At 36.8% G+C, this 27,541-nt stretch overlaps 1 protein-coding gene across 1 annotated transcript in view; it reads left to right on the plus strand.

Annotated features, from left to right (window-relative positions):
• Positions 1–27,541, plus strand: part of tnr (tenascin R (restrictin, janusin)) — a 126,237-nt gene that overhangs the window by 67,455 nt on the left and 31,241 nt on the right. The window contains exons 3-7 of the mRNA XM_053497682.1: positions 5,712–6,189; positions 7,634–8,110; positions 13,877–14,140; positions 19,273–19,388; positions 21,501–21,651. Coding sequence (XP_053353657.1) covers positions 5,712–6,189; positions 7,634–8,110; positions 13,877–14,140; positions 19,273–19,388; positions 21,501–21,651 — 1,486 coding nt within the window. The remainder of the gene's footprint in view (positions 1–5,711; positions 6,190–7,633; positions 8,111–13,876; positions 14,141–19,272; positions 19,389–21,500; positions 21,652–27,541) is intronic.

Below are 27,541 nucleotides of genomic sequence, written 5' to 3' on the forward strand. Positions count from 1 at the left end.
TTTTTACTCTTTTTTATTTGCCTTTATGTACATTCCTTGTGTGTTTGGGAAATTAGGACTAATGTAGAAGTTCAATTCATAATAAATAAATTAAAAAGTATTTCATTTGAAAACATATGTACTGAAAACAAATTGAACTGTGACTTCAAAACTGAGATACATACTGATCCATGGCTTGTGCATATCATTACATCCCTAACTACAGTAAGAAAGAGCTTACAGTTATCGTTCAGTTTCTCACTGATTCATTCTAATTAGCCCTTCATTATTGATTTGTTTTAATTTTTTGTATAATTTATTTTTGGACTTCAATCATCATGAAGAGGTGTACCTGTTCTGCCACATGGTTTAGGTAGGTGGTGTAATGAGCAAAGTAGCAATGACATGAATGCCAGGACCCAAGATTTCCCAGCACAACATTCCCCAGAGCATCACACCGCCTCTGACAGCTTGCCTCCTCCTCATAGTGCATCATATTTTCATCTCTTTCCCAAACTCATGTATTTGGTTGATATAGTGAGCCACACTGGCAGTAAATTGAAACAAGGGAAAAGGTTTTGCTGCACACAAAAATGTTTTAAATTTCAAAGTTTGTTGAAGATCATGAAAAACATTAAAAAGCAATAAACATAGCATGCAGTTTACAATGCCTCATCAACAATGCAGTGTTAGCAAAGAAATTCATGACTGCTGAGTTAACTAAACAGCAGTCAAAACTTCATTTGTCTTGTCTTTACCATGTTCCAAAAGTCCATTAAACACATGGCAGTAGATATTTTGCTTAGCCAGTATTTTTGCCTTACTGATCATATGAAGAAAGAAGTAATACAATTTTGCGATGAAATGAGACCATATTTTGCGCAAAACCTGGATGTTTCTACTGAAACATACATAGCAAAATAATAAATAATAAATAAATAAACTTTGTTATAGAAAACTTTTTGGTCTAAAGGAAATCGAGTGAAAGGAAATCGAGACCTGTACAAAGTTGAACCACTCTAGTGATCGACAGAGGTCATAAAAAACCCATCATAGACACCAGAATTCCTTTGCCTCTTTACTTTAAATATAGAAATGAAATTGGTTCTCTGTGGAACCCAGCTAAGGGTCTGTTTTTCGTACGTTGCTTGACACATCTAAGATGAGATCATCGTGCTAATTACGATCTGGCTAAGTTGGTTCTTCGAGCTCACCTGTTGTTGATGATTAGTGTAGCTGGATTGAGTTGTCTAGGATTATTGCGCGCTCGTGCGTGATCACAGCCTCTTTGATTGGTTGACGAAATGGAAAAAGAGCGGCTCAACTTTTTTTATAACACGTGTTATGCGCTGAAATGCCCCCCTGCCATGGATTGCCCCCCCCCCTACATAGTCGCTATCTAATATTATATTAGAACATAAATTCATAGGTTAATGCTTTACAAATTACAAATTACATGAGACAGTAAAATAAAATAAGAAATATGAAAATAAATATGTTGTATATGAAAAAATAAATATATATTTTTTTCCAATACAACTTGCATACTTTTATATTGTCTGTTATAATAAAATTAGTTTCGTCCAATTTATCATTATAAAACATATTTATTTTTATTATATATAATTATTTATTTGCATATTCATGACAAACCCCTGAAAAATAAATGTGTTACAAAATAAACATTATACAAGAATTTGTATTAATCGTCTCGACGGCTGTCTCGTGCTGAGGGTTTATTATAATAATAGTATAATATTTAATATTTGTCACAGCAAATATCAGCCTAAGCCAGAGTAGTAGTGCCCAACCTGCCATCTCCTAGCAACTACCAGCAAGTAACATTTCATACAGTACTAGACTAAACATATTGTGCTTAGGTGAGTTCACAGAATTTACCAAATATTAAAATCTTTTGGCTCTTGCATGAATTCCAGTTTACACATTTTACCACTTTCTTATCTGCTACTGTATACTAAAGTTCTAAATTTATCAGTAATAATTTTACTTAGCCATAAGTTTTCGTTGTCTTTTTTGTATGTGTGATCATGAGATTTATTGTATGTTTTATTGTGAATACAGTACATGTTAACATTGAACTGCACATCACTGTCATAAATTTGATCATCGAGGGTAATGAGGGACAAATTTGTGGAAGAAATATGGCCATGTTAAATAGTGAATTTGTAAAAGAGTGTCACATTGTAAAAGAGTGGTTCTGAGAGCTTAAGAATCCATTTTCACTCATGAATTACTCTGACCTGTTAAAAGACTTTAATATATGCTGAAGAACACATATTGATTACAAACCAAAATCAATGAAATCATCAAGACAGTTAAGACTTCTGTCAACAGTGAAAAAAGAGGAAAGCCTCAGAAATTGTGGTTAGTTGGAATGTTTGATTTTGTTTTAGATTTAGCATATTTCAAGCTGTATTACAGATATGAATATTTTATATATAGAAATTGCTGGACATCTTTTTATTCATGCAAGCATGCAAGTAAGCAGATACAGGTAAAGAGCTTTACTTAATGTTTACATCTAACATCAAAAGGAGAGTGCGATGTGTACTCAGTGACTTGACTGTAGCATGGTTGTTGATGCAGTTTTTTTTTTTTTTTAGAAACTTCTGATCTCTCCCAGATATTTGTGCATAAGACTCTCTGAAGTCTAATTAGAAAAGTGCAAAACCATTCATGTTCAGGAAGGATAAAGGTATTAGTTTAGACTGGTTCTGCACTGCCTCTAAAGTGATGGAAACTTAAAAAGGTGAATACAAAAATATGCAGTAAGTTATATTTTTTAATTTGTTCGATACCCCACATGCACCACAACACAAAGTATAATTAATGGCCAGTTTCATCCTTTAATTCCACTTTTTTCATCATGTAAAAACACATTATATTAAATGATGCTATAATATAAATTACTATACATTATGTAGATTTTAGACATATTGAGTTGTATTGTACATAACATGTATTTGACACTAAAGAGTACACACAAATACTTTACAGATAATTACAACATTTATTTATATTTAGCAGTGTTAATTGTTAATTCATTTATTGATTTAATATTAAATTAACTAAATAATCTAAACAAAAAATTAGCCTTTTCAGATATATTGTTCTGTTGTAGACTGATAGGGTGGGTTCCTTCTGGATCTAGTGAAGTCCAGGATGCTCGTCTTCTGGTCAAACACTCAGTAACCCCAGTAACCCCAGTACATGGAACAGAATCTTAATCTACCATCTAACACAACGGATCTAACAGCTCATCCATTTTCTAGTGTAAAAGCCATTTACTAGACTACTACAATGTGTACTAGTTTCAGAAAGGAGCTTATGGTATCTGTGTACAACACTAAGATAAAACAGCTAAAACAGAGTATACTGTACACTGCAAATGCAATTCTAACATTATGATGTATTGGTCCTTGTGAAACTGGTGACTGAGAATTAGTAAGCACAGAGATCTCAAGAGCAGGGCTCCAAGCTATGAGTGCGATAGCCGTAGGGTTTATGGTCTATTACAGCAAATGAGAAAGTCAGTTTGGCTGGAAAGGCCTTTGATACACAGGCACTGGAAAACTGCAGATTCAGTTTTGCTCTAGACAACTCAAAAAAAAAAAAAAGTAAAACCCGAGCCAGTAAGCCATAACCAATACTAATGAACCAGCATTAAATTATGTAGTCAGATTTTTTCCAGGCTACAGAAAGGCAAATCTTGGTTATCATGCAGTGGCTACATTGCTACTAATACCATTGTATTAGTACAGTACTAATAACCTGTAGACACAAAACATACTGTATAATATACTATACACACAACATGTTTGTGGTGTGAAAGTCCTTTTTAAACGGAGCTTTAAAAGTGAGTAGAATAGGTGACAGGTGCACAATCAGTGGTCAGAACATGAGCAGATGCGAGGCTGTGATGGAGGCGTGTTGTAGTGCATCCTGGGAAGGTTTGTAGACTAGGCTGTGTCCTGGGAATTGGAATCTGTAAAAGAAGAAGTCCTCCATTTATTTTTTCCACTTGAATAAACAAAAGTACTTGGCTTTAAATGTGCTGAAGTACCAAAAAATAGTGAGCATGTACGATCATAACCTGTAAATCTCTCTCTCTCTCGCTCTCTCTCTCTGAACACTGAAATCTGCACAACTATGTGCAGGATTTTCGAATCCTGCAATCTATTCACTGTTATAAATGCTAAAATCATTCATTAATCAGGTGATCTAAGTGTACCTTTTGATGGTAATAAGGTCTGGGTGTAATCAGTGCTGGCAGGGAAAGTGCTACAGTAGGTTCAGTTAGTTTGTTGTCTGCAGCCATATCTGCTTTCAATTTAAAGCATCTGGCATATAGTTGGGCATGACAAGGTGGGAGGGCAAGTAATCTTGCACCATTAATTAAGTAAAATAGTATGCAGGTATATATTGCTGAAAAAAAAATGCTTCTTGCTGAGGTACCAATCTTAATAATACACAGTTGAAGTTAAAAGTCAAAATTATATTTAATTATAGCATAAATACTCAAGTGCTAAATTACCATGGATTCCAGGGCAGTGGATAGCAGTGTCAGTGGATATTAGTGATCAAGGCTGTGACTTGATTTAATACTTGGTAGTTCATACAGGGTCGACGACCACTCTCTTTTTCACAAAGAAGAATTTGGCAGAAGCTGGAGACATTGTGTACCCAGCTGAAGAGTCTCAGCAATGAACTACCCGATGACTGGAGTTACTTTTTAGTGAAGCAGATATACTTGATTGTAAGGGGACATGGTTCCTGCTATGAGCTGAATTGAATTGTGCAATCATACGTTTAATATGGCAGGAGACTGCAGGTCTTGGCTTTGCTGAACACTTGCTTGAGCTCTTTGCACTCAGGGGGATTTCCACTGTAACCTGGGACATGAAGCTTTCTGTGTTTGTAGAGGCTACTGTGACAGACCATAGACAGTGGGCTTAACAACAAGTGGGCCAGCATGCATTCTTCTGTTCTTTCCATGCAATTTTAGGATTAATTGGTTTTCATCCGTGGGAAAGCTCCACTGGGAGCTTTGTAGTGGTGGTTAACTGGAAGGAGATATTTTCTAGATGGAGAGTACTGATTGGAGAGTAACTGGCTCTGTGCAGAGGGTCACTGCACCTCATCTGATGGGTTAACTATCCAGGCCTTTGACTTCAAGGGGGTGCTGCAGCAGGTACACAGTTGCTGCTAGCTACAGTTTCTTTGCAATGGTGCGATTGATGAACCAATCCACCAGCCCTGGATTCGATCAATGCTGTAACAGAAGCTTTTCTGAATGGCTAGTCAGTACAGACATTATAAAGTTATGGTGAGAACTGGCTGTGACTCACTATACTGGACACGGTTTACTTGGTTAACTTGAACATGGTTAAATTGTGAAAGCTTACTTGCATTCATTTATACCATACACATTCTCTAAGTAAAAAATGCTTTGCACAGCTGTGTAACACGGTATTACTTAGATTTTGAAATTTTAATAATTTCTTTCTTAAGTAGTCTTTTTTGTAGTAGATCATTTTAAGAAAAAAATATTTTCAGAAGCTTGATACATAGCATGCTGGTCCTGATTACTCACCAATCCCATATGCACTGTGCCACACCATTTGTGCCACACTTCTCACCATTGTCCTTTCCTAAATTTATTTTCAATGACAGACTAAATCATCAATAACTTTTTTCTTTATACCCTTTAGAGTGAAACCATGATGCGTGGGTCCACAATGGCATTGCATTCTCTAATGAGCCTGGCATTGCTGTTCCTCAGTGTTATTGGTGACCCAGACCAAAAGGACAAAATAGTATGGACAGCTAGGATTAAACGGCAAGCCACAGATGATAGTGGCAACAGCAACAACAATCAGAGCCAGCCCATGATCTTCAACCATGTGTACAATATTAATGTTCCACTAGAGTCCCTGTGCACAGTGGATCTGGACTCAAAGGGATCCATAGAGAGTGATCAATCAGGTGAGGAGTACAAGGAGCAATCAATGGATTCGGACAGCCAAGTGACTTTTACCCACAGCATCAACATCCCCAAGGCAGTGTGTTCATGCCCAGCTTCAGCCATGCTGCAGGAGCTAGCCAGTCGCATAGAGATGCTGGAGAGAGAAGTTTCACTGCTCAAAGTACAGTGTAGCAGTGCTTGTTGTGGAGATAACTTAGTCCTGGGTGAGTCCAAGATGCAAGTATGTCTTATTTATTTTCTTAATACATTTTTTATCCTGGGTCATGTTCAAACATTTTTCCTGGAAAGAAATGGAAATCTGGGGACAGATGTTAATTTAAATTTCATTCCATTCAACAAAAAATAAGATCTCAAAAATTAACAAACATTTAACTACTATTCTAATCCTTGTGTTCATGTTGTGGTCCATTTAAATTGGTACTAATGGAAGACCAACATTCAAATTACACGTTTCTACATGAGATTTTATAAATCAGATTTCATTTTAGTTTGAGTATTTATTATTATTTACATTTGAAACTCCACTTGTAAACATGCACTGCCCAAGAATTACTTAAAATTATGGCTCACCTCCATGCTTTAGTGGATTGCCTTACCTGCATATCACAGAACTCCATTTCCTAAGCACTCATGCTATAACAATATTGGTATCAATATATTTACAGCTCCATAGGGATTAACGGATCACATTGCACAATTGCTTTAATGTTCAATATCCCTCTATTCAGTGTCACCTAAAATACATGGTGATTATCTTTAAATAAATGGTACTAAACTTTGTATGGCTCTGTAATGAAGCTTAGAATGGGAGCCAGAGCCTTGACATGGGACCTGGGCTGGAACTTGAACTTGGAAAAAGACAAAACAGATCATCTTCTACACTTGTCATCCTGCAAATTTGAAAGGTTCCCCCAGCACAAAGTAAGCAGTTATTAAAGTAAGCAGGTGGCCCTAGCACATCATTTTCTAACCCCAAGGGCAGAGTGTACATGATGTTTTTTTAAAACCAGAGGGTTGAGTCATCATGAAATATTTAAACCAGAAGTTGGCATCAGTGTCAAATTTTCAACACCAGGAGGCAGAGCATGTATAATGTCTTTGACATTAGGAGCTCCTACAATGCTTGGCCTGGGATGATGCATATCTTTATTTGTACCAAGCTTGGCATAGCTCTGGCAAACAAGATTAGGCTTGGGCAGAGCAGGGCATAACTTGAACTGAGAAGGGCACAGCTGGCACTACCTATTTGCCCATTGTTGAAGCACAGTGTAGGGAGTATCCACCCTAAGTGTCTTGTATCCACCACACTCTGGACACTCTGGAACTCTTTATGCAGTCGGTCCCTGCTGAAGGCCTCACCCTGGACACCCTGGACACTCATATCCATAAAACACCCTTTACACCCATATACATAAAACTATCTATAATAACTATATATAATTACAGCTACTTTTTAAATAATATACTGTATGTGGCAAAATCATGGAGAAAAATATTTTAAATGAATGTCATGTTAATTTTTTCTGCAATCTCTGGATCTGTACTAGAGGGATGAACAATTCTTCTAGATCATGTTCTTTTAGTTGTTGATAGTGTCTAAAATGTTAAAAATCTCACATTGCACATATTTTTTTATTTCATTTTTAGGCCGACTGGATTTTGGTCCTCACTGCAGTGGCCATGGCACCTTCAGCATGGATGTTTGTGGCTGTGTGTGTGATGAAGGCTGGATGGGAAAGAACTGCTCCGAACCACAATGTCTGGGGAACTGCTCTGGCCAGGGTGCATGTATTGAAGGCGAGTGTGTGTGTGAGAGTGACTTCACTGGAGAAAACTGCTCAGAGCCCAGGTGCCCTGGTGACTGTTCAGACCAGGGTATGTGCATCGCTGGAGAATGTGTCTGTGAGGAGGCCTACACTGGAGATGACTGTTCCATGAACAGATGTCTGAATGACTGCTCTGAGCAGGGGCTCTGCATCAATGGAACGTGCCAGTGCAGACTGGGATTCCTAGGTGAAGATTGCTCACGCATCTCCTGTGTTAACAACTGCAGCTACAAGGGAGAATGTAGAGCTGGATTCTGTGTGTGCCATGAAGGTTACATTGGAGATGAGTGTGCTTCAGGTGGGTGTTGTTTACCAAGATTCATGCATTAGAAATTGACAAAATATGATACTGATGATGATAATGATGTATAAAGAGATGTGTGCAAAACCATTTATGAGTATCTGGATTTAAAAAAAAATAATCAAAACCTCAACCTCAAATTAATAGCATGATGGTTTAAAACAATTGCTTAAAATTAAAAATTTGAATGCATGAATGCAGAATGACACAGAAAGACCACATAATAATAATAATAATAATAATAATAATAATAATAATAGGCATCCCGGTGACTTAGTGGCTAACACTGTGGCCTCACACCTCCAGGGTCCAGGTTTGATAATAATACAGAGTACTTAGTTAAATGTTTCATATCAAAGCAAAGGATTGGGAAAACTTAAAACTAGTATAAATACTGCCAAGTTTTTGAGTGAGTGATCTTTGATTGGCTTGTTTCAGTTCCACCTACATGTACTGTATACAGTATCTACTAAAGAATCACACACAATTCTAAATGATATTCTAAAATGTAGCAAACTTAAAGGGCATGTTAATACTGAAAGTTAACTGTATTTAACTTTTCTGTGTTTACCAAGTAAAATTCCATTCTGTAGTTTAAATAGTTACTGCAGCAGTGTTAGCAACATTATCAGAAACCATGACAAAAGAATTCAATAAAATTCTATTTACATAGTGCTTTTATATAAATGATGAGCGACCCAGGGGTAAGGGTGTCAAGGAAAACACTTCGGTGTCAAGTCCACTTTAAGTGATGAATATGCAAAACAGTTCATAAAAATTTTAGTCCTAAACTACTAAGCAACTGCAATCATAATCACAAGTCATCACAGAAGAACACTGAAAAAGAATACGCTGCAGGAATACTTCTGGCTTTAAAATAATCCAAAAAAGATGAAAAGGAAGCAGTGGCACAAATCTTGTCGGAAAAAACATTTAAAGGAAAGCCACAAGTTAATGTGAACTAGCTAGTCATCTAGAAGACAAGTTATTGTGGCTTCTACTAACGGTGTAATGGTATTCACATTCAAATTTATACCATTTTTATAGGATAATTTAGTTTGGTTTGCAGTATGATTTGAGACAATATAGTCTAGTATAACTAGTGCCAGGTGTTTTCCTTCATTATTTAAATATATATATATATATATATATATATATATATATATATATATATATATGTATACTTCTTTTATCAGCAGTCAGCTTATCAATTAACACAAGTGACCTGATTCCACTTGCAGTCATACACACTTGTGCCACAATACTGCCTCCACCATATTTGACAGATGATGTTGGGATTGTGGGATTATCCCCGCCCCTTTCGTTCTCCATACTTTTCTCTACAACTTAATTTTGATTTCATCCGTCAACAGCAGTTTTCTGGCAAAGTTTAATCTAGCTTTTCTGACATTGAGCATTACCAGTGGTTTGCACCTCATTGTAAAGTGTCTGTATTTACTTCATAAACCTTTTTGTCTAAATGTAGACCTTGGCAATGACACACCTACCACCTTAAGAAGGTTCTTGACTTGGCTAGATAATATGAGTGGTTTTCTCTTTATCATGAACACGATTTTGTGGGTTATTATTTGACTGGTATTGGAGTAATGAGGGAACAGGACACACCTGGCGATGCAAAAGCTATTCATGTATTTGTTTCATTATTTATGAGTCCTTAAATGGGACAGATAGACAGATATATACTGTAGCAAGTTTAGTAACACAATAGACATGTAGCTATAATTGCATATTGTCAATTGTGTAGAGCATACAGTCAAAAAAAACATGAGAACCCATGTGAGAGATTAATATGTGCAAATATCGCCAATGTAGATGAATATTCAGTGGACAGAATTGTGCAAATTGAGACGTGCAACTGAGTGATTAAAAGTGACAGCAGTGCAAAATTGAGTGATGGAAGACTGAGGTAATGAAATTCAAAACAAATTAAGGTAAATGAGTAGCAGATAAATATGACTGTGAACTGTGAGTCTGTTATAAAGGAGAGCTACATGCATAACCAAGGATGAGAAGTGGTTGAGGGACCATCATGACCAAGAATCCCAATCACATCTTCAGGACCGGTAAAGATGTGTTAAACCATGTACGGCCCTGGGAAAAAAAGATTTCTTGAGTCTGTCAGTAGGGCAGCTCTGTGATAGAAGTCTTCCACTGAACATGCTCTTCTGCTTGACAGAGGTTCCATACAGTGGGTGACTGGTGTTGGACAAGATGGACAACATTTTGTTCAAGGTCGTTTCCATCACCAGCTCCATCGAGTCAAGTTTAAAGCCAACCACACTCAGAAAATCTCTAGGAGAGTTTTGCAGATGCAATAGGAGCCAAATTTATTCGGAAAGAACCTCAGTCTCTGACTTGACATTCTGTGTTGGCTGACCAGTCCAGGTTGTCTTTCAGCAGTAGCCCTACAGTGAGTATTTATATATCCTCAACACCTCAAACTTAACTCCCTCAACCTGTAGTAGAGATGATTTGGCATGCACCAGGTCACAAAATCAAAAACTATGAAAAATAAATAAATGCACAAAACAATTAAAGTAGTCAGTCATGCACCGTATGGCCCCCATGAGGCTCCTACAGCAGACTACACTCAGTGCTCTCTAAACTGTTGCTCAGGATCTCCTCAGCCTCAGGAGACCATTTTCTGAATGAGTGTGGAAAATAACATTTTGGAAAATAACAAGTACAGTCAATTTTTTTTAACATACCAGAATTATTGCTATCCATAAAAAGTTTGATTAGGAGTATGAATGTAATTCTGTTCAAAATATATTTCTAGTACTTTTTGTCTTCAACAGCCTGGAGAAATGCTTTTGAAAAGTCTGTTTAAAATAATCCTATATAAAATAAATAACTCAGGAAGTGATGATTTTCCCCCTAAAAATGAGTTTATACATATTCACAAAGTGAGCTTCTCAAGTTGATGTCTCTATTAAAATGACTAACATTGAACAGCTAGTGAAAAAAATCAGTGGATCATATTTTACTTTTGTGTTTTATGTTTGCTTTAAACATTGGTCACTTTATCGCATTGTGTATTTATTCACAGAACTTTATAAACCTGCAGGATTGCATTTTTTTTTCTTTAAATGTCCTCCTAATAAACACACAATAGATGATGTAAACTACAGCAACTCACTAAAAGAAATGCTAAAGCATTCATCATCCCATGTATTCAAACTCTTTGATATATGGGCTGCCTGATATTACTAACCACGGTGAGTGAAAAGGCTTCAGAATTATTTCAGCTGAAACTGTTTTTTGTTTTTGAGACTTTCTCTTCCTTTGTTTTGTGTTATCCTCCACAGAGTTCCTGTGGTCCTTTAAGTGTTGTTTAAGTGTAGTGAGTTGATTTTTTCGTTAGGATCTTAATCATTTTCGAAAATACTTCTCAAGTGCATAAATCATATAAGAATAAGGAACTGTTTCTCTAAAACTGCACCGAATCCATGCACAAGTCCACATTCAGTCAAAGAGCAGCTGTACACCAAGCAACCGCAATTAAACCCCCCGCTGAAGCCCGCCCGCACACAATAAAGCTATAAAATTGGTGATGTCTCTGAGTTTAACATCAGTCATTTGTTGAAAGTCACATTCATTCAGACGGCTCTTTACATTAGTCAGGCCTGAAAAGCTCTCATGTGCTGTTACAGATGTTCCAAGTAACAACGAGAAAAAAAGCAGACTTTCTTGCTGAAAACAGCTGTCACCTTATGAGAAAGAAGGCCTTGAAGAAAAGAGAAAATGGGAAAATCATGCTCTCAATTTAATACTATTCGATTCTCATTTTCTAAAAGAGTTAGATTTGGTTGAGGCAAAATTACTCATTTAATTTAAATCGAGGGAATAACCACAGGGGTGGCGGTAAAAGAAAGAGGTGGGATAACAAAAAAAACAAATCTGCTCAATTCCAATGCTCTTCTTGGGTACTTTAGAAGCAACATGAAATGACATTATGCATTTAAAAAAGTAACAGGAAAAAACGCAGTTCTGTAAAATTTAAGGTTAATATGGAAGTACAAAAACCTTTTTCAAATTAAATATTTTTTTTTTAATTGTTAAAAATTGTATATTATTCGGCGTTCAATATTGCAAATTAAACCGCATAACAATTACTTAATATGCCAGTACTGTATGTGTGACTATTCATACACTTATTTTACAAATGTTTGTAACAATAAATATTGTTTAATGAATATTGTATGATGGTTTGAGGCCAGAGAATGACTGCAGGTATAAACATTAGGCTGGTATGAAGCACTCATCAAATGTATGCATCAGCCAACTGTGTGTCTGCTTCAAACACACGCACGCACACGCACGCACGCGCATGCACGCGCACACACACACACACACACACACACACACACACACACACACCTGTGTACACAAATATATAGTGTACAGTAGTAGAGATTTGTTTTCTGCAAAGATATCTCCTTTTTTTTTACCAGAATAAAAGTCTAATTTAATAATGAATAAATAAATGTATAGTTCATCGGCTGTAATCAGATGATTTACAAATTCATGAAACCTCGGAGGCAAAAAATACACTTTTAGGCCAATTTATTTAAGAATTTTAACACAACTTAAAAATGTATAAAAATAAATCATTCATTATTTGTCTGGCTAAGACATGTCTGGGCAGAGAGGAATGAACATTGCATAAGTTCTTAGGCAACAAATATTACAGCTAGAATATTAAATCTACTATCATCTCTTGGAACCTCTGTAGTCCAACGGGGAGGCAGGGAGGCCATTGTACTGTATTTATTTCCATTTGTATGACCATGGTACAGTAGAACCTCCAGCCGCCACTCACACACACACACACGCACACACACACACACATAAGTACTTGCCACCTGTGACCTCTTGAGATTACAGTAGCTGTCGCAGGCAAATGGGACAAAAGAGAACGGATCTTGTGGTTGAAACATGTTGCCCACCTGTCAATCAGGAACACAACAAGCACTGCATCTTTTTTTTAGACCTTTTCTTGTTTTTTAGCCTTCTCTCCTTACTAGCAAATGAAATTTCTGATTTATTAATCGTCTTATTTCCCATGTGTTTAATATATTTTTAAAGAAATAGTAATAAAAATGATCTTGTCAGTAGTATTTGCCTTTAGTTAGATCCCCATGAGCTGCATAAAATTTTTAGACAAAGCCCAGTTTTAAGAGAAGTCCTTTGTTACACTGCTGAACACTGCTTAACACACACACACACACACACACACACACACACACACACACACACACACACAGCTTTATGATGCACCAGTTGGCCAGAATAAAAAATGGACGTGCCACCTCAGCCACCACAGCATATGGCCAACAGCCACACTACTAATTAAAATTGTCTTGGGCAGGACTACTCTGTGAGCTATGTCCAGCTGTGCAAGTTTTATGTCAGTTCTAAAAATATCCCTTTCAGCATATTATTCACATCTACTGTACATTCCATCCTGAATGACATTATTATTCTGGTGGTTACGAAGCTTTGGAAAAAAATACTTCATGTGTTTTTATTAAGGTTTAGGCCTTGTTCGGCACTTTATTTGTGCACTTTGTCCACCATTGCTCAATCAACTTTGGTATAAGCTTAAACAATAATTTATATTTAAACAGTAATAGGTATATATGTTATTTTTATCAGGTACATCTTTAAAAGGTTTCATTTGGTTACAAACAAAGTCATATTTTCTGACCCACTCTTGCCCATCCTTGTATATTCTTGCAGTGGCACCACCTATGAATTTGCAAGTGCATGGAGTGACGGATCGTTCTATTGACATAGAGTGGGAGGGGTCATCAGCTGCAACAGACTATTTGATCACCTACTCTTCAACAAGCCCGGATGGAGTACAGCTGGAATTGAGAGTTCAAGGCAAAGTGACCAACACCACCATCTGCAAGCTGCTGCCGGGTCTGGAGTACAACATCAATGTGTACACTGTCATTGATGAGGTCATCAGTGTGCCAGTCAGCACCTTGGTCTCAACTTGTGAGTTATTGTATTATTTTATTGTTTTAAATAATGTCTTTTTTATCAAATAACATCATAAATAGGTGTTAGAAACTGTGTCTTAGTTTAATATTTCTTCAACAAAAAGGCTTTGCACAACTGAACTTCATATCTATGTATATATACAGTAATCTGCAAATGAGCCTCGGAGACATTGATATGCTACATTTTTGTGTGCAGTATTTAAGCAGTTTCCCTGTAATGTCTGAATAGGTTTGTTATTGACATACAATGCCAAGCCAAAAAAGTCATACACTAAGCCACAATAATATTAAAGCACCATAAAACTAATATTTAGTTATATTATAAAGCACATTTATTTCCATCCAGACTTGCATACATTTTTGGTTGAGATTTGAATTCACAAATGTAAATTTGAACCACATACACATGATTTTTTTTTACAATACTATTCAAAAATTATTTGTTCAGCAGAGTAAATGGTTCATCACTTCCTTCCAGGTTTAAATAACGTGTCGGACCGTTCTTAACTCAGGGCCTGTATTCACTAAGCATCCCAGAATCTCTCCTAAGAAGCATGCTCAATGTTAATTTAGGGCCGAAAGTAGCTCAGAGTAGGACATAAAGCTGTATAGAGTGCGTTTGTTGTTTTGGCAGGTTTTTTTTGTACGGTAAAAAAATTAAAAATGGTCAAATCAGCACCTGTTGTGTGAAAGCTTTATGCACACAGACAAAACTTATAAATTCAGGACTCTGCTGCATGATGTTATCCTAATCAGACTTCCTCACTCACAACTGTTTTAAGCCCCTATAATAGAGCTGTGTCAGACTATCATAAGATGACAATTAAAGAGAGATTTTTATTCTGAAGAGGAGGTAGTAAAATATAAAGAAATAAGGGAAATTCTGCCCTACTCTTACATATAAAGATAAAAAGTGAGGTACAGTAGGGACAGTAGGCAAGACAGTTGGTTGATGATGCAGAGAAGGAAAGTGGATATACTGTGTCCAGGAGACCAGGTGGAAAGGTAGCAAGGCTAGAAGCTTAAAAGCAAGGTTCAAGTTCTTTACCATGGTGTAAATAGGAAAAGAAATCGAGTAGGAGTTATCCTGAAAAGAAGTTTGAAAGGGATGTTCTACAGGTGAAAAGAGTATCAGAGAGGTTGATGAGTCTGAAGCTGGAAATTGATGGTATGATTTGCAATGTAGTTAGTGGTTATGCCCCACAGGTGGGATGTAAGTTAGAATAGAATGAGACATTCTAGAGTGAGTTAGATGAAGTGATGCAGAGCATCCCCAGAGGTGAGAGAGTGGTGATTGGTGCAGATTTTAATGGATATGTTGGGGAAGGGAACAGAGGTGATGAGAATGTGATGGGTAGGTTTGGTCATCAGGACAGGATTGTAGAAGAACAGATGGTGTTGGACTTTTCAAAGAGGATGAAAATGGCAGTAGTAAATATTTTCTTTCAGAAAAGACAGGAACATAAGGTGACATATAAGAGCGGAGGCAGAAGCACTCAGGTGGACTACACCTTGTGTCGACATTGTAATCTGAAGGAGATCAATGACTGCGATGTTTTGTTAGGGGAAAGTGTAGCCAGACAGCACAGGATGGTGGTGTATAAAACAGGAAGGTGAAGAAGGTGCAGAGGACAAAGGGAGAGCAGAGGACAAAGTGGTGGAGGTTAAAAAAGGAAGAATGTTGTGCAGTTTTCAGGGCGGAGTTAAGACAGGCTCTGGGTTGTCAGGAGTTGCTTCCAGTTCACTGGACAACTACAGTACAGCTAAGGCGATCAGGGAGACAGGTAGGAGGGTACTTGGTGTATCATCAGGTAAGGGAAAAGTGGACAAGTAAGGTGAAGGTAGAGGTGGCAAAGACCAAACAAAGAGCATATGAGGACTTGTATACTTGGTTGGACAGTAAGGAGGGAGAGGTGGATTTGTACAGGTTGACGAGGCAAAGAGATAGAGATGGGAAGGATGTGCAGGATGTTAGAGTGATTAAAGATAGGGATGGAAATGTACTGACAGGTGCCATAAGGGTGATGGGAGGATGGAAGGAGTACTTAGAAAAGTTAATGAATGAGGAAAATGAAAGAAAACGTAAAAGACTTTACTGTTGTGGAGCAGGAAGTAGCAAAAATCAGTAAAAGTAAGGTGAGAAGGGGGTTAAAGAGGATGAAGAGTGGAAAGGCAGTTGGTCCTGAAGACATATCTATGGAGGTATGGAAGTGCTTATGAGAGGTTGCAGTAGAGTTTCTGACTAGTCTGTTTAACAAGATTTTGGAGAGTGAGAGAATCCCAGAGGAATGGAGGAGAAGTGTATTAGTGCTGATCTTCAAGAGCAAGGGGGATGTGCAGAGCTGTGGCAACTACAGAGAAATAAAGTTGATAAGCCATACAATGAAGCTTTGGGGAAACGTAGTGGAAGCTAAGTTAAGGTGAGAATTTGTGAGCAGCAATATGGTTTTATACCTAGAAAGAGTTCAACGAATGCAATATTTTCTTTGAGGATGCTAATGGAGAAATACAGAGAAGGTAACAGGGAGTTGCATTGCGTCCTTGTAGATTTAGAGAAAGCGTACGACAGGGTGCGGAGAGAGTAGCTGTTGTATTGTATAAGGAAGTCTGGAGTGGCAGAGAAGTATGTTAGAGTGGTGCAGGACATGTTGAGATGTGCTGTAGGTGTGACAGAAGAGTTTAAGGTGGAGGTAGGTCTGCATCAGGGATCGGGTATGAGCTCTTTCTTGTTTGCTACGTATGGTGATGGACAGGATGACAGATGAGGTTAGACAGGAGTCTTCTTGGACAATGATGTTTGCAGAAGACATTGTGCCTAGTAGAGAGCAGGGAACAGGTGTAGGAAAATCTAGAGATATGGAGGTACGCTCTGGAAAGCAGGGGAATGAAGGTTAGCCATAGCATGACAAAATACATGAGTGTAAATGAGAGGAACCTAAGTGGAACGGTAAGGCTACAGGGAGCAGCGTTAAAGAGGGTGCAGGACTTTATGTACTTAGGGTCAACGGTCCAGAGCAATGGAGAGTGTGGAAAGGAGGAGGCGGTTTTGAGGTGATTTGGACCAGTGGTTTGGACCAGATTGAGGTGGTTTGGACATGTTCAGAGGAGAGAGTGTGAGCATATTGGTAAAAAAAATGCTGAGGTTGGAACTGCCAGGCAGGAGGTTTAAAGGAAGACCAAAGAGGAGATTTATGGATGCAGTGAGAGAGGACATGAAGTTAGTTGGGGTGAAAGAAGAGGAAGCACGTGATTGGGTTAGGGGGAGGTAGATGATTCTGAGATAACCTTTTGAGTGCTAATGCTGTAATAAGGCTTTTGGTTTACATGACCCTCCTTATCGGTGCTCAGGCCGATTATTTTAATTTGTGTCATTAATTATTTAATTCATATGCAATGTTCATGAATGAACCAGTTGCATACTGCATGCAATCTGTCACAGAAGGTATTCAATTTTTTGGCCAAACATATTTTTATGAGCTCCATGTCACTCTGTGTTACCAAAACATATTTGCCTGAACACCATTTTCTCATTACTCCTAACAAGTCATATATTTTAGTGGTGGTAAGAAATGATTTCTTATTTTAAAATGCCCTTTACTCCTATTCGTAAAATTAGGACCAAAATTATGTCACCCTAAGAATTTTTGGCCACTTAGGAGTGAATTCCCACTCTGAGATGGTTAGAAAATATAGGCACAGTTCTGGTTATTTTAACAATCTCCTTCTAAATAGATAATGCTTTTCAAAACAGAACAGGGAGGATGGAAACAGGCAGTAGATGTGAGTAAATTTTAATTCTTGTACTGCATTTAGTAGGTGTTTTTCGGCCATGTTCATTTACATGGATTTGGCAGATGGTCATATCCAGAGCAACTTATAAAACGTAATCATTCAGTATATTTAGTTAAACACTGTTGGAAAGTTTTTATTATTATAATTATTATTATTATTCATTTAATAATAAATGATGGGGGGGCCAGTTAACACAAACACACACATACTGTATGCACACACATACACATGCACACATGGGGTAACACTGGTGAACTCTCTCAGGGTCTGTCTCTGCCAAAACAAAAGACAACAAACCACACCACCACTGCCACAACCCTTAGTGTTTTATTCTTTTTCTTAGATCCAGGACAATTATATTACCCTCTTTAAACAGCATCTTCTGGCTTGTTAAACGAATTGTTGCCAGCAGAAACATGTTGATTACTGCAGCTATTATTTAACCAATAATAATCACTAGCATGATTGATCACTGCAGCCATTATTTAAGTGATAATAATCACTGCTTAATCAAAGGCCACAAAGCTGACATTATTTCTTGGATAGGCAGTGAAAATAGGCTAGTGATGTACAGTACAGTAAGTGCTGCAAGACACCAGCTGATCAAAAAGGAAGCGTTGCATAGTTGACACAGGAAACCAGATTTATCACATGAAGTGGATCATTGAAATGTGGGTAACAATGTCAATATTATCAAATAGTCATAATCAAAAAGTTGACAAGTCTGGATGGAATACTACGAAGTGTATTTGTTGAGCATACATACAGTAGTCTCATCCATTGCTGCTTTACAAGCACATGCTTTCCCATTACATCATAGCATACTGTTTGTTAAAAGTGATTTGGTGTTTCTGTCTAGAAATAATAATCACTGCTGGATAAACATCTGCTGTATGAATAATAACAGTAATCATGTGAATGGGGCAAATCGAATTTGAAAGGGATTGGGCCATGTAATTATTTTCTAACTTATTACCCTGGGATGGTTATGCATTTTCCCCACATCTGTACTCAGCAATGGCAGATGTGGTAAGACTTAAATACAACAAATGGAGCATGTAGACGAATTGTTTTTTTTTAAGACCTGAAATTAGAAAAATAAAAAATACTTTTTAATTCTTGCATGTTAAATGCCTGAACTAGAATTAAAATCACAAATGCGTTTATTTCTAAAGATGTATAATAATTTACTTTTAATTCTTTAGAAAAATCAATCAATCAATCAAACACACAGTATGGAAGTGGAGAACCACATAAAATGTCTTTAAAAAAATACTGTATATATTGACCCTAATGAAAACCAAAGCAAATAATACATCAGTCTGTGCTTTCTAGATCTTTCAAATCGTGATGGTCTTCTCTTCAAATCTATCATGGAAACATCAGTGGAGGTTCAGTGGCAACCCTTTGACTACGGGTTTGATGGTTGGGAAATAAGCTTTATTCCCATGGTAAGAATTTATTTCCTATGCTTAAGTGATTGTCTATTTAGCGTGTGCTTCTGGCAATGTACACATACATAATAATTTACAATCATTTGCACTCTTTATTGCTCTGCCAGACAAACCCAGCAAAAGCTTCATCACCTTATGATTTCCTCCTGCCCTTCTTGCTGTGATTAGAACTACTCATATGGAATGCAAATTGAAGAGTAGCTAAACAAATGCTGATGCTTTTATACTCGCCTCCATTGTATAGAGTCCAAAGAAATGGTGGGGAAATTATGCATGCTTCATTTATTTCAGGGGAGAAAGCTCCCAGTTGAGAAAAGACATGGCAGCAAGTGGGAATTCTCTTCCACATTTCACCTCTCGTTTTTCACCATTTAAAAGTGGCAGCCTTCTTCTTCCTATTTGACAAACAAGTATTTCTTTTTTTAACAGTTGTGTTGCACCTTCAGGGACACTTGCCTTGAAGTAATCTTACGGTAGATTACTAATGCTAAAAATTCTGTGAAAAAAGTTCTTTATTGAGTAACATCAGAAAGACAAATTGTTTTTGTCATACGTAATAGGGGCACATTAGACAGATTTGTCTTCATCTAGCAAATGACTTAGTGACTATATTGTTTGTTGTTTATATTGCTTCCCAGTGGTGGTATAACTACACGTTAAAAATGGTCAGACTTGACCCTTAATTCCTTAAAAAAAAAATGCCACCTTTTTTTTTTCTCCTGCTTTTTACTGCTCCATATTTTGAATATTAAATATAAGCGTGCCCTTAAAAAAAACCTTCAGTTATAAATGACAGGTGGAAGAAAAATAAGCAATTAGGAAAGGTATGTGCTAAATAGAAAGAATACAAATGCAGAAGGTGTCAGGAACAGTTTAATCTTCTTTGGCAAGAAGAGACAAGGGCCATAGAAAGGCAGATGAAAAATCACCATGAGACTACTAGCCAAAAAGTCTAAAAGTGTAAAATGCGTATTTGGTCTTGCCCAATATCATAATGGATGGAGTTTTGTGTGCCAAGAGATCAGAAATCTAAGAGCAAAAAAAAAAAAAACAACAACAAGGAAAGGGGAATATCAATCAAGAGCTTTCAAGTCAGTTTTACCTGCAAATGCAGACAACTCATGGCTGCCTCTTTATATACGTAGACTTTTGTAGATTATGTACCCAGATGCAATGCATGAAAAATTGTGGATATAACCACATCTGAGATAAGGATGAGAGTAGACCTGATGTGATCTACAGTACTCTCATCCTGAAAAACTGTTGGAATCTGTTATTTACTGTTTATTTTTTAAACTTGTGTCTTTTGGTGTGGTGGTCATGTGATGGTCATGTGGTCATGATACCAAAATTCTTATTGATACCATTACCATTATGAATTTCAATAATTTTCAACATTATTCCAAATCTTCTCTAAGAGCCAGAGGAACTGAACTTCTGTGGTTAAAAAATGTTAGGAAAATTCTGATCATAAAGTGTTCCTAGCTAAAGCTGAATTAGTTTGTGAGATTCTGTACAATAAGCATTAATAAAATACATATGCATGCTAGGTATTTATTAAACATATGCATCCTAGGTATTTATTTCTATGATAAAGACGGATCAAAGGAGCAGAGAGAAACTCAATTTAACGATGTTCACATGTTGAGCAGTTGTTGGCTTTTATTAACTTTTGATTTTTGAGATTAAATTGCATTCACTTTTAAGACTAGTGAATGTTTGTGTAAATGTCAAGTTTTAAGACTAATTGTGCACCTTTCTAAAATGAATGTAACTGATTCCAATCTCCAGTGACCAGCGTTTCTGCGAAGTTAGATTCAGCAGGTGTTAATGGAGGAAAATGTAAAAATATATTCCATTGTACTTGTTTCTCTGTTGACTCCAAAGTAAGAAAATACACATTCGACCTTTTGTGTGATTATTTCTTAAAAAATAAAAGAGAGACTCGCAAATGTGTAGTGAATGTCTCAATATAAAAACCGATCTAGCACATTTCAAATAATGTGTATATGGTGTTGCTGCTGGATTTAAGGCTCTTGTCTTTTTTGTGTACTTTATAACTGAAATTAATTGTGTGTGTGTGTGTGTGTGTACGTGTTTCTGCCACAGGACAATGATGGACAAATGACAACCCAGCTGCCCAACAACATTACATCCTACAACCAGACTGGTCTGAGGCCTGGTGAGGAGTACACTGTAAATCTGGTGGCACTTAAAGACCAAGGCAGAAGCCAACCTGTCACCACCACTGTTACTACATGTAAGTTTGTCTAGCGCTTGTGTTATGGTATGGTACTCTCTTCTTTTTAATGTGCTTCATGTTTTTTACAAATGCCTCTTCTATTCCTCAAAAATATTCTTGATGTCCATTCATGTGTGTACCTGCATGTAACTGATGCTCTTCTCCTGCTGTAGTATTCTTATGTACTTCCTATTAAATATACTGTATGTGTTAGGGTGAAATTATACCACTACATTCCCTCATGCAACCAAAAACACTGAGCAATGGTACTGGGCTGGGCCTGTAAAATTCAGGGATAAATCACATTCGCCTTGGAAATGGAAAATGTCATCTTGATGAATGAGCAGCCCTGTCAGTAATCATGGACTTAATTTAAAATTTTCCTGTCTGTCCCATACAGACAGAGCAATTAGATTAAATTGAACTTCTCCAAACCAATCCACGCTGTATGTCTAATGTAAAAAGGCCATAAATTTTAGTCAATAAATATTAAAGAGGCAATAATTGTAAATTTCATATTAATAAATTATTACATGTTCATTGCACTGACATAACACTGAGTAAAATGTGTATACAGTAGGTGGGTGATAAATGCAACTAACAAAAATCTAACCCAGTAAGTAAACAAAAGTCATTAATAAATGCTCTTCTCTCTCTTACTTTATGTTAAGTTATAAGTTATATAGCTTTCTATTTAGCGTAGCGCAATTTTTGTTGTATTCTAATGTTATATAGATATATCTACAGTATATAACTACTGTGTGTGTATATATATATATATATATATATATATATATATATATATATAAATAACTAATATTCTATACTGTAGATAAGCTTTTGAAAGCAGGAGGGGAAATACAGTACTTAACATTGTTTACAGTAAAATTAGTGCTCGATGTGTATGTGTGTGTGTGTACCACTTCGCTGTAGACAGTGTTTATATTGCACACCGATTCTAGAACATATCCTAGAATCGGTGTTCTCGTCGGATCTTCACAGTTAAACACGCGCTCTTTTAACATTCGCCACAAGTAGGCATCAGTTGGTGTAAGATTGGGTGAATGAGACGGGTTTTCCTGCAACATGGCTAGAGCTGGACTTATGCCATGTTGACAAACGCATATGTGCATTCAAGATGAAGAAATTTCAGTACTGTATATTTTGGGGTATACTGTTAGGGTTTGCAACTTTTTTGCTTCTTGCCAAGCATTATAGTTAGCAAACACACTACACAGTTAGGAACAGTGGTGCAAGACAAATCCCGTTGGTCCGGTGCATAGTTGGGTTTGTCGGCCATCAAAAAACAAAACAGAACAAAGTAAAAAAAAAACTTAAAAAAGCAGATTAAGAAAGCCTTGTTTATCTTTCTACTGGCCCGTCTAATATAATCTACTGGCATTACTCTCATTCGGGGTGTGCATAAGCGCATGATCATTGTAGTTTCGGGACAAGACTTACTGGCTAATCACAGGTTAATGCCACTGAAAGACAATGTGTTACTATTTAACACATGGCGAGTCTGTATGCTTACTGAAGTCTGTCCTGGAATAGATATTGTACTCATTGTAATAGACATTGATTCAAAATCACCTATCGATAAACCAATAACAAGACTAGCAACCAGCAAGAACTTTTAAAAGACTGCAAGCCTAGGGTTATGGTTATTTAAAACAAATATATAAATGAATAAAAAAATAATATAGTATTCTTTAAATCTCACAATCTATGAGTGTTGTTATAGACTCCCCCGGAGTCAGGCCGGTGTGGAGTGTGTGTGGAGTCTTGGCGGAATTTCATTCCCTGTCCACCCCTGCTTCCCTGTTTAGCAAGATAGATAAGTACTGTTCATACTTTGCACTTGCAGTTACTTTATGTATAAGTGTGTTCTATACAACAATAGTACTGTATTTGTCGTTTAATAACCTCTTTGGCATTCTCCCTGGGTGGAAAGGTGCCTCGAAGCAGAATCATATCTTCATTCGCTTGCCTCAATTTAATGGAAGAGCAGGGGAATGCATTTTAAAACATTGTCAGTCAAAACATGCTTCCAGTGCAATTTAACTGTACATGTACAGTGTGAAAGCACCTCCAAGTGCAAACGATATAAAGAAATATTTAACATGCATGGCATAGATGTTATTTTGTATATGTATAATTATAGTGTCTATGTTTTGGTCCATCTTTTTCTATTTTATCCAATCAGTCAAATACTGTATGTGTGGCATATGGAAGCAGCAGAGATCCTGCAGATACAGATCACATGTTTCATTTACAATAAATAACTTCTAAAATATCTAAAAATATGCTTCAATAGATAACTGTGATTTCTAAGACTTTGTGGCATGGATGTTTGTACAATGGTGCAATATTACTACTACTTATGTTGTTGTTGTTGTTCTTTCGGCTGACTATCAGCAGACTATCTGGTCCACACATACAAGCCTGGCACAGGTTTTACACCGGATGCCCTTCCTGACACAACCCCTGCATTTTATCCGAGCTCGGGTCCGACACTGCATCCAGCAGCTGGGGTTTGGGAACTGGCTGGGAATTGAACTCAGGGCTTCCACATGGCAGGCGAAACAACTACCACTGAGCCACCAGAACTCCACTACTACTACTAATAATAATAATTGAAAGTTCTAAGGGTAGAATTGCCTTGTTGATGAGAGAAGTCAGGAAAATGCACAGATTGGTTTGAGCTGCCAGGATAGCTATAGAAACATATCAACCAAACTATAATTAAGCATAAGAAATAAACCCTGTGGTATCTTTCCAGGAAGGGCTCAGTCAGTCACAAGCAATCCATTTTATTTTTCTCAAGGGGCACTTTTTGTTTTGTTTAGAGACATGATAGTAGATGTGCTGCTTTTTAAGTGTATCTAGCACTTTCAAGGTTTTCTCTCCCATTTCTTAAGAATAAGCACACAAAAGGAAAGTTTTTTTTCTCTCTTGAATGGGCACAGAACAAAGTACAATTGAATATATTTTTTTTTTACAATTTATCCTGTTCAAGCTCCTGTTCTAGCTTTGCTTTATAGTAATACGGTCAGTAAGGGAGCACTTAAAAAGTCCAAAACTACAACATATTGCAGTGTTAGAATACAGTACTGATTGACTTGGATATTACAGTAAATTGCTTTTAAAAAGGTGGTTTTATAAAAAAAAAATTCTTAAACAAATAAAAATGTAGACCACATGAAGACAGTATCTCACAAACTAATTACGCCCTGTGCTAGGACAAATAGATCTCCCTAAAAAAACATTTACCCCTTTTTCCACCTACATTAGTTTGATATCTCTTGCTCACAGAGTAAGTATTGACAAGTATTGGCATTCAGGATGGTAATCAGGAATTTTGGTGATGTGACAACACTATTATGGACTCAACCAACACTTTATTGTACATTACACTTGTACAGCGACGCAGTCTTGCTGCTTCTAGCCATTCAGAAGCTAGGTAAATCCTACTGGCCTTCATTCACCCCCATATTTCTGTCTGCCTGAAAACACATGCATTGATTTCACAGTAAACACACCTATTCAAGCACCACTTGTGTAGAGTCATCATTAGAAGGCACGTTGCTCTCAAAAACACACTTACCCATAAACCAATAAAAGTCCAAAGTACAGGATTTACACCACAGATCATGTGTTTAAGCCTTGATTGTTGTTATTTATTTGTTTGTTCAGTTTGCTTCCTACGTGTATAATAGTAGTTGCATTAACTAACAGTACCTTGAAGAGCTACAGTATCAATATTACCGATTTATCGTTTATATATAATATATAATATATAATAGAAAACTGCTATCTGATGAGGTACACTCCAGCCAGTCTTTTAGAATTACATATTAAACTCAAAATGAATGTCTAATTATTACACATACAGTACGCCCACAAAATAATACATGCAGCTCATGAGCGATGATAAACAGACAATACTCTGCAGATATTACCGGTATTATTGACAGCAAGTAAAATCAGACCAGAATGATCCACAGCCTATGCCACTCACTATTTACTTAAAAGTTCCTCAAAAAAAAGTTCAGTGCAATTTTATGATTATTTTCGACTGAAATATTATTTGTATTAAAACCAGCTCACACTGCCACTTACTGTATGACGAATGCAGAGTCTCTCTCTCTCTCTCACACACACACACACACACACACACACACACACACACACACACACACACACAAACGCACACACACACACACACACACACACACACACACACACACACACACACACAAACTCTTTTTTTTATCTTGCATTAAAACATGTGGCCTTGTTCCACAGCTCTGTATTTCAAACCCATCTGATAAAAAAGATATTCCTGCTTTTGATGTTTTCAGCATATTTATAAGAACTCATACTGATCGATTAGGCTCCATAAATATTCACATGATATACGATTGATTTCTTTTTCTTTGTGAAAACCCTCTCCAGCACTATCATCTTCCACCCTGACCTGCTTGAGCATCAGTCACCAGTGCAAACTGCCACTGCCCAAGATGCCTGTAGTATAAGGATTTTAATAGTACAATTTCTGTGATCCACACAAAATAAGGAGCCCCTCCTCTCGCTGCCCACACAGGGTCGTTAACAGCTTTTCATATGCAAATACCAGCTATTGGCCCACAGAGAGAGTCAGTACATTTATATGCACAGTTAAGTCGAGCAATGGTTGTAGCCTGAGTACGCTATTTAATTGTACTACTGTCCTTGTCCCATTATACAAGCACAGTAGGGGAATTGATTAATTGTCCAAAATATGTCTAACTCTGCTATGATTGGTGGTGATATTTCACCTTTCAACTTCTTCTTCGTGGTTAACGTATTACATCACAGACCAACAGGTTCTGTCTGCTTCCCTTTTTTGTACAAATGATATTTACACTATCCCTTGTACAGTATTCCTTGTGGTATCTACACCACTGTATTGCTAGTGGCTTCTTCAACCAGAAATGTTTGTTCAATTTCTGGGTTTGATTTTTCTGAGGCCAGGCCTTCTCGTCCAACATCAGCGCCTGGCCTCATAAATGCTCTACAGAATTTTGCTTGAAAAGTGAAAGCTGTAGTAACTGCAAAAGGGGGACCATGCCTTTGGACACATTGCAGGTTTGGCCAAATAATTTTGTCAATATAGTGTATATTACGGTGGCCCTGAAGTGCAAAACAAATTAACAAAACTGAACACAAAATAACAAAACCCAATACAAAATAACAAATTCAAAACGGAAACCAAATTAACAAATCCAAAAACAAAATAACAAAACAAAAAAACAAAACAACAAAACTCCCCCCCTCCAAAAAAATAGTTTTGGGTTTTGTTATTTGGTTTTTAATTTGTTTTCCGTTTTGTTAATTTGTATTGCACTTCTCGGCCAGTCAGATATTAGTTATTTGGTTTTCCGTTTTGTTAATTTGGTTTTGAATTTGTTATTTTGTATTGGGTTTTGTTATTTTGTGTTCAGTTTTGTTAATTTGTTTTGCACTTCAGGGCCACCGTAGTATATACTCAGTCGGACTAACAAAATGTCATTACAGCAGCATAGAAAAGAAAATTTAAGCCAGAGAGAAAGTATTAAGAAACAAAGGAAAAATATGTTACATTGACAAGTAGCTGTAAATGAACAATGAATACAATACTGATGTGTCTCTTTGACTACAAGTGTAAAATTGCCTCTAGTGTTAATGTGCATCCCTGTTTATACGTTAATTTTAATAATTAATTTAAAATTACTACAGCACATATGTACCGTAGTTGAAGTCTGAACATGTAAGCATAATGAAATGTTTTAAACTCAGATTTTAGTACTGACCGTACTGTATGTTAAACTAAAGCAGTCACTGATTCCTCTGATGGAAACATATAGTACTACTACAGGCTTCCTAA

The sequence above is a fragment of the Clarias gariepinus genome, chromosome 1 (assembly GCF_024256425.1).
Source record: "Clarias gariepinus isolate MV-2021 ecotype Netherlands chromosome 1, CGAR_prim_01v2, whole genome shotgun sequence".
Lineage (NCBI taxonomy): Eukaryota > Metazoa > Chordata > Actinopteri > Siluriformes > Clariidae > Clarias > Clarias gariepinus.